General features: G+C 37.0%; 1 protein-coding gene across 1 annotated transcript in view; it reads right to left on the bottom strand.

Annotated features, from left to right (window-relative positions):
- Positions 1-6,408: 6,408 nt before the first annotated feature.
- Positions 6,409-12,704, bottom strand: part of LOC116164104 — a 49,481-nt gene continuing 43,185 nt past the window's right edge. Inside the window, exons 6-11 of the mRNA XM_031478231.1 lie at positions 12,046-12,679; positions 11,669-11,995; positions 11,413-11,622; positions 8,689-8,924; positions 7,981-8,639; positions 6,409-7,869 (exon numbers count right to left, since the gene is read on the bottom strand). Coding sequence (XP_031334091.1) covers positions 6,899-7,869; positions 7,981-8,639; positions 8,689-8,924; positions 11,413-11,622; positions 11,669-11,995; positions 12,046-12,679 — 3,037 coding nt within the window. The 3' untranslated portion in view covers positions 6,409-6,898. The remainder of the gene's footprint in view (positions 7,870-7,980; positions 8,640-8,688; positions 8,925-11,412; positions 11,623-11,668; positions 11,996-12,045; positions 12,680-12,704) is intronic.

The following is a 12,704-nucleotide window of genomic DNA, read 5'->3' as shown; positions in this document are numbered from 1 at the left end:
TGCTTATATTTCATGTCGACTTTCTTCTTTTTTAGTTTCTTTATCGCCGCTTTGTTTATCTTCACCTTCATTTTCTCATTTACCTCTTCAATCTTTTCATATCTCTCGCTTTTGTCTTGACTTGATCAGCTTATGCTTTCATTACCTGCATTCATGCTTTCTCTCCATCCTCCTCTCCGTCACTTTACAATTTGTTCACTCTTCCTTTTCTTTTTACATGCACTATATACAGAAACAAAATGGTTGACAACATTCAAAAGTATAGCGCTTTGAATTTTTTTTCGAAATTGGTTTCTGGTGTCTACAACTTTGATTGAAAAGTCTGATCGAAAAAGTACGAATTGATTTGGATTCTACGTACCCAAATTAATAATTAAAAGTGTTTTCCAGAGAAATTTTGGTGTAGTCGATTTTTGGTAAAAAAGGAAGGTTATACACTGCCTTTTTTTGAGCCCCGAAAAAAAAATTGTCTCAGATCGCCCCGGAAAAAAATTTTTCTTATAGAATGTGGCCTGTAGAATCCATAATTTCAAACAGTTCCAAGATTGGGCTACTAGTTCAAAAGTTACAGCCCTTTGAATTTTTTTCGAAATTGGTTTCTAGTCTATAACTTTTGATTGAGAAGTCTGATCGAAAAAGTACGAATTGATTTGGATTCTACGCACCCAAATTAATAAGAAAAAGTGTTTTCCCGAGAAATTTTGGTGTAGTCGATTTTTGGTAAAAAAGGAAGGTTATACACTGCCTTTTTTTGAGCCCCGAAAAAAAAATTGTCTCAGATCGACCCGGAAAAAAAATTTTCTTATAGAATGTGGCCTGTAGAATCCATAATTTCAAACAGTTCCAAGATTGGGCTACTAGTTCAAAAGTTACAGCCCTTTGAATTTTTTTTCGAAATTGGTTTCTAGTCTATAACTTTTGATTGAGAAGTCTGATCGATAAAGTACGAATTGATTTGGATTCTACGCACCCAAATTAATAAGAAAAAGTGTTTTCCCGAGAAAATTTGGTGTAGTCGAATTTCGTAAAAAAGGAAGGTTATAAAAAGGGGGGCGGACTGGGTACTTACGGGCCATTAAAGTATTACTGGTGCCGGGGGGGGGGGGGGGGGGTAGCTCTGAAGTGCACCACAAAAACATTTTAAAGTACTCCTTTCTCGAAAATCAATTACCATACAGTTTTTTTTAAATTGCAGCTGATAATTAAAAGTAACAAAATATACAATCCACACGAGGTGCGTCGCCTATCATTGTATTTCAGCACTTTCATGCTACGACAAAAAATGATAAATTAATTGTAAAACACTTCAATTAAAACAGAATTTTTTAACAACCTAACATCAACCCCAATTAGAGAAACGTGTTAATAATTTATTAATAGTGCAAGAAACTAAATACAGCACATACTTATAAATTTCCAACGGGCCATTATGATCTACAGGCCAGGTGGCAATCGCCACCCGCCCCCCCCCGTGCCAGTCCGCCCCTGCTTATACTTACTAATATTGATGTCCAAATCGCAGATGGAAAGGAGAGGAACAATACAATAAGCACGGTATAAATAATTATACAGAATCGTACAAAACAACAAATTTATTACATGATAATTAACACAGTTACTAATACAATACTAATTTCTAATAATGAGTATATAAATGGCTAATTTACAATTAATTTAAAATTAATTTGACATTCTTTATTACAGTTTTAAAACTGATCAGACTCTCAGAATATTTAGGCACGTTTTTCTTTGGCCCGACAATCACGCTGAAAACTAATATTGTTCGTTACAAATGTTACATAGACAAGGCGTAATAAACAATGCTTATGCACATTCACTAGTATATTAAGGCCATACGCGCTTATTACACAATTGAGAAATAACCAAAGAAATACTAGCTATCTAATTATATTAGCTGGCACACTTGAGTAATCAATTTATTTGTCTTTGTTTTGGTCTATTGTTCTTAATTTGCTGATAATAAACAGCAGAACAGTAACTGCCCTGTCGCTATCATAGTAATGTTAAAATGGTATTAATAGTAGATACAATCGTTTTTTTAACAGATGTAATGTAACACATATCGATCGCATTAATATTACCATGATGCAGGGCAGTAAAGCCAACAAGGTAGGTATGTATGTATTACAGTGATATTGGCACTTGACATTTACACTACGGAAGCTCTAAAATGATCTATTTTACAATTTGCAATCATTGGTCCTTCAGTGAATATCTCTATATATTTACATTATTATAAATAAGTTCATTCAAATTACCTATGTAGCTGTATTTATATACACTGAAAAACCATGCAATTTCGACATTGCCAACTTATTCCTTGTATTTTCCGTTGTAGTATGGCAGGTATTGCAGTACAGTTTTAAAGTCGGTAATGTACGTCAGCAAAATCACAGCAGACGTTCCATAACGCAGCATGGATGGAGAAAATGCTTTTAGTGTATTATACATTTTTCGTAATGCCATCGTGAAAGATTTATGAAGTATTCTTTAAATTAATTTTCGCTTGTCAAACTGAGTGATAAACGGGCTTCTTGATAAATGCTTGCTTCATGACGTCACAACAATTAGACGTACAAAAAACTGCTTACTCAGTAAAATAAGTTTTTTAGCAATCTTATTATGTAAAAAACACATTGTAAATTAAGTCAAGACTACTCTTAATTAAAATTAATGTAATTAATACTTATGTCTGCCTCTATCACATGGAGAGAGCGCATGCGTATACCGCCAGCACCGTTGTCGCAATTTTAAGTAGCGCGCGAGAGAGAAACATGGGTATTGTTCCGTGAAAAAGAAGGACGCAGCGTAAGATCTGCTGGTGAGAGGGCGCATGCGCTCTCTCCATGTGATAGAGGCAGACAGAAGTATTAATTTCCTAATTGCCTGAATTTTTTTTAGGCAACTCATTTACAATGTGTTGGTTTACATATTAACATTTCCAAAAAAATGCATCTCACTCGGGAAACAGGCCTTATGTGAGCGATTTCGGCTGATTATAGATTTTTGTGTGGTTTTTGGCGTTTGTTTTCCAGCGATTATAAGTGTTTTAATCTAACAATTTACTTATATTGTACAATCATTGAGTACCTAATGCAATTAAGTATTTCAGGTTTGTTGCGCTTTATTACAATGAAGACAAAAACAAAGCTAGTAAAACTTGCGCGGTCGAAAACAGCTTGATGTTGAACAGCAATGGCTAAATAAAAATTCAATAGGTACGATCACTGACGAAAGTAAAGACAATCGGAAGCTTACTGTCACTTAGGCAACCAACTTTACACTATCGAAAATGGCACCGTTGAAGTGTAACTTTTCCGGCGGGAATTCGTGACGGCGCGGCCGCATTGTCGTCTTTGCTTCGGCGTTTCTTCGTCACTGCCTTGATATAAACGCTACAGTAGGTGTAATTACAAAAATTGAGAAAACCGGATTTAATGCATTAGATTCTGGGAAAGTTAGGTTTTCAGTCAAACCGAAAGTGAAAAAAAAAAATGAGTGTCAATGAATCCTTTTCTTTTTACTCTACGTGTCGCGCCTTGTTCCTTCTTAGCAGTTTCTTTGTCTTCGGGACTGTCTTGATTTAACGGGAGTAGTAGGTAGGTATATTGCAACAATTGGGAAAACCAATATACGCCAGTAAATTACCGTTTTGGCGTGTAATTTTTAACGCGCCTCGACGGATTTGCTTGAAAATTTGGATTTAGGTTCCTCTTACCCTCTACTTCAAAGGTGTTGCTTTTACTTGGGGGGTGAATGCGACCCCTTCTCGGGAGGGGGGGGGAGAAGCAACTTTTGTTGAGTTTTTCCAGTAAGACAAAAGTATTCGAGTTATTTGCGAGTGAAAATGTTCATTTTTCAACAAAAAACCACGTTTTCAGACGGTTTTTTGCAAATAACTCTAAGTAGGTATTGTATCGAAAAAAGTATTCTTAGCAAAAATATAGCTTATAATAAAACAAACAAAATGGTCTATACAGGGTGGTGACTTGCGTAACGCATCATAGGGATTTCAATGTAAAATTCATAACATGCGATTATTGGCTCCCCAAATTATTTTGGAGCAAAAATGTATTAAAGTTTTTTGTAGAAACATTTTTTTACGCCGATCAATATTTTTCATATACGACGGAAAATTGGAAAATAATACCCGCATTCAATAATCAATAATCTGCGATGCCATGGAATTTTCTAAAACAAAAAGATATCGAATTATCAATTAGCAGCAGTTCGAAATGGATTTTATGATCGACTTGGTTACTGTCTTGCAGTTAATGGTGACTTATTCGAACATTTATTGTAAATTGTTATATTAGGAAACCGTTTTTAGTAATTTGGTATTTCTTTATGTTGAATTCGCTGTTCTAAATATAATACTTTTTGATAGAATTTGATTTGTTTTATAGCAGACATTCCATGGCATGACGGATATTGGCGTAGTTTTTGAATTATAAAATTCCATGGCATCACAGATTATTGAAAAAGATGGGGTCTTATTTTTCCAATTTTCCCTCTTTATTATGCAAAAAATTGAAAACTAATACGGTTGATTGACGTAAAAAATTTTTTTCTACAAAAAAACCTTAATACATTTTTGCTCTAAAGGAATTTGGGGAGCCAATAATGGCATGTTATGAATTTTACATTGAAATCCCTATGATACGTGACGCAAGTCACCACCCTGTATATGAAGTCTGTAGACTCAGTACAAGCAAAGTTGTAGCTCATGAAAAGTAGGTTCTCATTCGTCAAATTCCAAATCGTGTACTTCAACGTGAAATAACCAAAAAATGGAGCACTTTTCGGGGAAAACTTATGAATACCTTTTTAAAGTGTTTGAAAAAACCTTTCTTTTTGTTTTTAAGAAAAGTTCCTAGCATCAAAACTAAGTGAGTTACGCTCAAAATTGTAATTAAGCGTTACCGCTTTACAGTTTACTTTATTTATGTATTGTTTATACGATCTGTAAGTTTGACCGGTTCAAAGTGCTTTTTTGAAAAAATGTAGCTTTTTGAAATTTTGAAAAATTTCCTTCCTCTAAGAAATAAAAAGCAACCCCGGGGCTCAAGTTCAACTTTGAAGTGGAGGGTAAGTAGAAACTAATCCAAATTTTCATGCGATTCGGTGACCACGCGGAAAATTACACAGTATCGCCGTATTCCACTTTCATTTACTGGCCTAATACGCAAAATCCAATTCTTGTAATTATACCTACTGTAACGTTTATATCAAGGCAGCGACGAAGAAACGCAAAAGCAAACACGACAATGCGCGACGCCGTGCGGCCCATCCCACACGAATCCCCGCCGGAAAACTTACGCTTCAACGTTGCCATTTTAGATAGTGTTGGGTTGGTTGGTTGCAGTAGCAGTAAGCTTCCGATTATCATTACTTTCGTCGGCGATCTTACCTAAAATGGTAGGAATAGGCCAGGCATAACCGTTAAACTCAGGTTGGATTCAACCGCATAGAATCAAAGTGACAAATCATCACAGTTCACCCGGTTCTAAAAGAAATCCCCTGGTCTAAGATAAAGAATAATCTTATTGATCGGTATTAAGTCGCCAATGATTAACAAAACGATTACAATGTGACTAGGTATTAATAGTATATTAAGATACAAGTGTATAATCAAGTCTTTAAAGCACGCGCAACGAGTTTAAGGGCACGACGCAAAGCGGAGTGCCTTTAACGTTGCAAGTGCTTTAAAGACCATTTATACACGTGTATCTTATAGTATTTTTTATTATACCTGCAGTATAATTTAAAAATAGGAAATACAATGAAATCATATTGACGTTATACTCGAATACATGTTTAATTAAGTGGGCTGGGTGTTCGTAATTTCACGATTGCCATGGAAATGTCACTTGACGTTTGCTTATAAAAATTGTCGTCTTTGTGAATTAAACGATTTCCGTTGAAAAAGATAATACACCGTCCATTAAATCGATTGTTGTAAAATCTAAACAAACGTTGGTAGGTGTAAAATCTCAATCCAGTAAAGCCTATTATCAAGCATATGAAAAGTTGTTTCCTTGGATGAATAGGAAGTTACTTACGAATAAAGTCAATTAAATGCATCAATAATGCTGGCATAAATGAAGGAAATGTCAAAGGTATTTAAATCTTCTATCTTTTGGTGCATTCATTCAAAACTTCACTTATTGCTGGGACTAAAAAGTGGAACAGATTTGGAAGCATGCCCTAAATTACGCGCGTTTGTAAAAGCTTCAACCAAAGGATAGGTGCAAGCCAAAGAAATGTTCTGCATTTACAGAAAGCGACTTAGGAAGATTTTTTATTTCATCCAGATGACAATTTCAAAAGTCATACTTGAAGTATCGTTACTTAGCAACTTTAAAGCACGTATGTTTTAAAGGCCTTTTTTCGCACGCATTTGAGTGTTTAAAACGGAGATTGTGATTCAGGTATAATAAAAAAAGTGTTAACTCTTGTAATTGGAGTTTTGTTGAGGAATAACGGATTATAGCCCAAAATGTACAGAACAACTGATTCCATTGTTTAAACTTTAAAACAATGCCGATTTCCACTAAGACAACTGATCCATCCAATCTTCTACGTTAAAAAAATAAAAATAGCTACCATTAATTGAAGGGGATGTAATTTCACTAAAGTATAGTAAACATAATCAAAACATTGCATGTAGGTCTATGTTGTTGCTGTTGTTTACTCCTTTGTGCACTAAATTTGCACGATAAGCTTTACACAATTCGAATCACAGGCGACTCCCTAATTTGAGTGATTATTGAGTATATTACACTAACTATTCCCTTGTTAAGGAAGACTTTGCTGCAATCCAGTGCGCATGTCAGTTTTTAGCAACTTAAAACCTAAAGAAGTAGTGACTAGCCACTCATATAAAAATTTGCTCTTCGTCCGAAGTTGTTACGTATGTCGAACTGTCGTCCTGTGAACTTTCTGCTTTTTTGACTGGAGTAACCGGGTACTGAACAGGACCTCTCCACTTTCTACTCAATCCTAAGCTGCGCGGTAACGGAATATGAGAAACATCACCATTCTCTAACTCAATTTCATTCCGTAAGCACTTATACGATTTGACTTTGGGTATCATATCAACAATAACTGCCTTATTATTAGCGGGGTTATTTTCGCCAATGTGCGTGCACGATTTCGAAACATTTCTGTTTAGATTTGGTAAGGGACTGTCATTGTGGTGAAAATTCGGTTCTAAACCGTACCGAATATGTTTATGATATGGCACATCGGCTTTGGACTTGTTTGGATTTGTAATATCATGACAGCTTTCGGTCACATGCTTTTCAATGGGGCTACATCGCAAATTTAACGATTCGCCCAATTGTAAATAGCCCGTAATATTATTTGGGTACGACATTCGTTTCAACCTGCTACTAAACTTTTTACTGGATAAGCCCGTGTCATTTTTGCTTTTCAAATCTGACATCGGCAACGTTGCTTGGTTGTAAATATTGTTCTTATTCACCGAGATATGCGACAGCACAAATTCTACCTTTTTCCCACTCACTTTCAACAACTCGAGCGCGTCACTGTACTTTACACTTAAGAGATTGCGTCCATTCACCGCAACTATCTGATCACCGACGCGGATGTTACCCTGCAAGTGCGCTGGTCCCCCCGTCAATACGGACTGTATATACACTTTACCATCGGAACCCTCCATAATTTGTAGACCCAAACTTCCTTTTTCGTCTCTATCGATGGTTACAGAGTATAAGGTGCACTCTTCGGCAAAGGAAATGTTGTTCAATTTTTCTAGGAGCGAGGCGCTTAAAGATTCTTGAAAATCGGGTAAGAATTGATTTCCTGTTGATTTGATTGATGAATCTGTAACAAGATTAAAGATGATAAGTGAACTTGCTTGGGTTTTTGTAATATAGAAGATCATCCTGAGTGTGTGGGGGGGGGGGCATACAAGTATTTTTAAAGCAAACCTACCTAAAATATACGCATCCTGCACTTCTCTGTACTCAACAACTGGAGATCTTGACACTGAAGTGGAGCTACAATGCAACGAAGTAGACTGCAGCGATAGTTGTTCCAGTTCTTCGTTAAGCAACGCATTTACAGCTTCCATTGATCTTGACACTCTCTGTCCGTTACTTTGAAAAGCGCTCACCCCCATTTTGACACCCCGCCGCTTGTCCCACACGCTCGAGTTCGGCAAACCGGACAAGCAGCTGCTGTCCAAAATCAATCCGCCGCAACTTCTGTTATTCTCACCTCTACCGTGATCGGGATTTTCATTTTCTTTATTTTGATACTCCTCGATCATGAGACAGTCGTCATGGGCGCCTCCAAAGTCGCCGATACTCTTCGATCGTTTAAAGCGCAAGTCGGAATTGCGTTTCAAGCTGGCACGTGGAGACGCGCAAAATTCTATTTTGAACTCGGTTTCGGCATTCACCGCTGCTGAATCTAGTACGTAAAATGGGTTCGTGAGCGCTTCTAATTTACAAAGGGAGTTTGTTTCGTTTTTCATGTCCTTTAATTGTACTCCAAACTGTTCCGATAACGTTTGTAGAGACGCGTATTGTGTTCGAAGTCGGAGAAAAAACTGATGATGTAATGAAGCAAGCCGAAACGTGAAGTAACTCCTGAAAGTTGAACTGTATTGTTAATGATAAACGAGGAAATTATGCTTACTTTTTGTGGTCCATTTTAAGTTTGTATTTTTTTAGCTTCAGATTGTGGGCTTTAGTAGTGTGAGGTAGAACGCAAAGATAGTGCTTACTGTAGCACAGTGTTTGGATCATTCTCCACTCAAACATTTCCAAAAGGACAAGGTTCCACTGATGGCTGGTGCTGTTTCTCTCATACAAATTGATACCTTGCGCGCTTATGTAGAGCCAAACATCCTTCTGTCTATTATCTTTGAGTACCTAAAATATTTTTGAGATAATAATAATTTCATCTTAATAGTATTAAAAATGAAGGGAAATCGTTTTCGTTAGTTAAGGAGTCAGAATAACAAAACAGAAAAATAAAAAATACATAATCGAGAGGGTTTATTTCGTGCCCCATGACCCCCTTTTTAATTTACTTGGGTGCTTTTAGTTCAAGGGGTGCTAGACGGGGTAATAGTTTTATACTGTAAATGGTAAAAATGAATTTATACCACACATATGAATAATAATAAGAACTCTGTATAATTACCTTCAATTAATCATTAAGGCAAAGCATTAAACATGCAATGTAAATTACTATATCCTCCACAAAGTTATCTTTGGAAATGTGTACAAATATAAAGGAGTAAAAATTGGGCGCTGCAACGGATTTTCCCTAGCGAAAAATAAGAATTGGCGTTTAAAGACTGCGACGTTATCGAACCGGACACGGGACAGCAATTCGAATGTATCGCCGGGTGCCAAGATCGCGCCCCCCTGCCCCCACCCCGCAACAATTTATAACAGTGTGAACTATTTATTACTTCGGCGTTGAAATTGGAACTGAACTAAAACGCAATTCGATTTGCTTATATAGCAAACAACCCTCTTTTTCGAAAGTCCTCGAACGCTCCCGAGTATTCTAGAATGTTCTCGAGTGAAGAAATGGAATTAAATGCCAAAAAATCGAAGATTTGGGAAGAGAGGAGGAAGGAAAAGGGAGGTAGAATGAAAGCGGAAGAAGGAAATGGTGGCGAAAGTATGAGCATTTAATTTTTAAATACCTATTTATGATACCAGATGTATCAACGAATTAATGGGGCAAACACACACATAAAGGTGCTTTTAGTGCGACGGATTGGAGATTTCTGTTAGGGGTCGAGTGCGGTTACGTCATCTAAAAGCCGCGAGGGGAAATCCGTATTAGCTAAACAGAAAACACCCCTACTCTTCAAATTATCTAATAACTAATTATCCAAATCTCTGTAACTGAATGACAACTTTTAAAAGCTCTCAAAGTTTCTTTTTTTACATACTTCTAAAAGCCTTTGGGAGATTTTTACAAAATCTTGGAAACTTTTGGAAGTCCTTAGAAACCGTTACCGAGTATTGAAAGTCAGTGAAGACCTTTTTAAAGGTCCATAAATGTAATTTAAAAAGTGAAAGGTTCTCAAAGTCGAAGAAAACCCTTGGGGTCTCTTAAATATTTTTGAAAACCTTGGGAGGCTTATAGAGACTCAAAGAAAATACTCCTTAATATGCATAAAGGCTCTTCAAGGTTCTTCAAGATCATTCAAGTCTTTTACAAGCTCTCAAATACCTCCAAGTTTGGCTCTTAAAGAAATAAGAAAACCTTAAGAACTCGAACAGCTTCTGGAACTCTTGGAGACCCTTTAAAGCTGTTTACAACACTTAAAGTCCTTTAAAGACTATGCTTTTATAAATACTGTCTATAAGGAGTGTTAAGCAATTTTAAACACTATTAAGCATCTCCAAAGGCTCTATGTATAGTGGGTTGGGTTTATGGCTGAAACCTCCCACCACTACAAGCTTCTAAGATTCTGTGAGGATCTCCTAAAGGCTTTTCAAGTCTTTAAAACTTTTAAGAAACTGAGAGCCTTTGAGTCCCTCAATGTTTTTTAAATTTTATTATTTGTTCAAATCTTTATTTTTAAGGACTTTAAAAGCCTTTATCAGATCTTCACAGAATCTTGCCAGCCCTTAGGAATTGTTAGCCGACTCTTAAAGGCCCTTCAAATCACTTAGAGACCTTTTTCCTAACGGTGTAACGATAGGTTGAATTTTTTTCGATTTTGAGAGATTTGGGTAATGTTGATTTTTGTAAACATGAGGGGTTTAAATGGTTTGGGAATTACAAATCATAGAAACTCACAGAATATCACAATTTAGCGGGTTGAATTGGTTTTCCAAATAAATGATTTGGTGGAAATTCAAAAAATAAATTTGTCAACCGCGGTGAAAATGTGGTGCGTTTAATTTCTATGGAATATTGTTTTTTAATGGGTTTCGAGAACCTCTCGAGGCGAGATGTCTGGAATGTATATCATATTTCGTCTTCTGAATTAGTACTGGGTTACAATTGCTAGCTCAGCATTAGGTCAGTCTCTTGATCAGGAAGAGTCAGCAGGATTTCGATGGTCAAATTGCAGACCATTGAGAAGAAAAATGTCCGAGTTTAGACCAAGGATGCGTCGGTTTAAAGCGCCGAGATATTTTTTCCGTTGTCGCGAATGAATGTATAAAAAACTTTCGTATTAGGTTACTGCACCGCGAGTAAAATAAGAGGATTTGCGACCTCCGTGTTTGAAATACGTAACCCCCGCAATCATAAGTTTCTGTTCGCACCCTCTATTGCAGGCGAGTTGTACCACAATAGTGCACTTCACTTGACTGACTGTACGATGAAATTTGAGCGAGATGTAAATATTAAAAAAATTAACAAAATTTTTGATTAAAAGCTTACCCAAACAGCAGTATAAAAGTGGCCCCCATAATGCGGAAACGTCTGCGCAAGAATCATAAAGTTTTCTTCGGCTCTATCTGTACTTAAACCTCTTCTAGTCATATGAGCAAGTGTAAGGTCCTCTTTCAAACATTTGTACTCATCCGAATTACAAGAGACTGTTTCAGGCACGTAATGTTCCAGAAGAAAGTAATCTTTGGCACCATGTTCCTGAAACAAAATTGCAAAACATTCGAACAACAAACGGAATCGCTACTTTTTTTGTGTAATCTCCAAATTCGGCTTGTAGCGCTAAACCTCCAAAATCCATCAGCTGCGCGTAAGTGCAAGGTAACTGGTATTCGAGAATACAACGCCTAAGCTGCAAGTACAGCATATGTCGCGCTTGATGACTTCGAATTGCTCTCAAGCTTGGCAGAAAGAAACGCACCCTGACAAACAGAGTTAACGCTATCTGTGCATTACCCAGACCCATTGCTTTGCAAATTCGTGCATCAGAGGGTAGAAAAACAAAATCTCCGGCGATCAGCGCGGAGAGTCCCAACATAAAATTCTCTTCGATATGTTCCTTCTGTATAATTAACTGAAAACCACTTCGTCTAAAACCTAAGAAAAAGTTGACTATTTACTCACCTCAAATAACTGGCCGGCTGTGGTAGTGTTGGGATTACAACTGATATCAAGCTTTTGACCGTTTAGTAAAATGACAGTTACATTCTTTCGAACGTTTCCCTTACAGTCGGGCAATACGTGTTTTTTGCTCGGTAATGTTGCCCTAACTACAAATTCTGGCCCAACACAGTCTCGTGCACCCGTTACTGGATCTTTAGGAACATCACTTGCGTGGTATAGTCTTGACGCGGCGCGTTGTACAGGATTTCGTCTAACTTTACTCTGCTTCTGGTTAGAACAATTTCTTCTAGTCAACGCTGGTTTTGCACTGCTATGTTCAAAGTAGTAGCTTGGAGCTTTATTGTGAACATCTTCGTATGGGGGAAACACGTAATTTAATCTCTCCTCGTCCAGAAGTTTTAAGTACGGATTCTCAATGCCGTAATTTGAATTATGATTAATTCCCAAAGGTACACACATCGATTTTGGACGAATCCGCGTACCGGGCGTTAACCAGTTTTTGGTATCTGTCGAAAGGTATTCCATACTAGTGCTTGCTTCTTTCGTTAGTTTCGGTTTGGTGTTATTTGGTCTACCTATCGCCGACCAAGGCTTAGGCAAATTAAATGTGGTCGTCGACGTCTCCGTGATGGTTCTACACAGCAATAATATTAATTGAG

This window comes from Photinus pyralis, unplaced genomic scaffold (assembly GCF_008802855.1).
Source record: "Photinus pyralis isolate 1611_PpyrPB1 unplaced genomic scaffold, Ppyr1.3 Ppyr1.4_LG2, whole genome shotgun sequence".
NCBI lineage: Eukaryota > Metazoa > Arthropoda > Insecta > Coleoptera > Lampyridae > Photinus > Photinus pyralis.
This window is presented reverse-complemented; position numbering and strand designations above follow the sequence as displayed.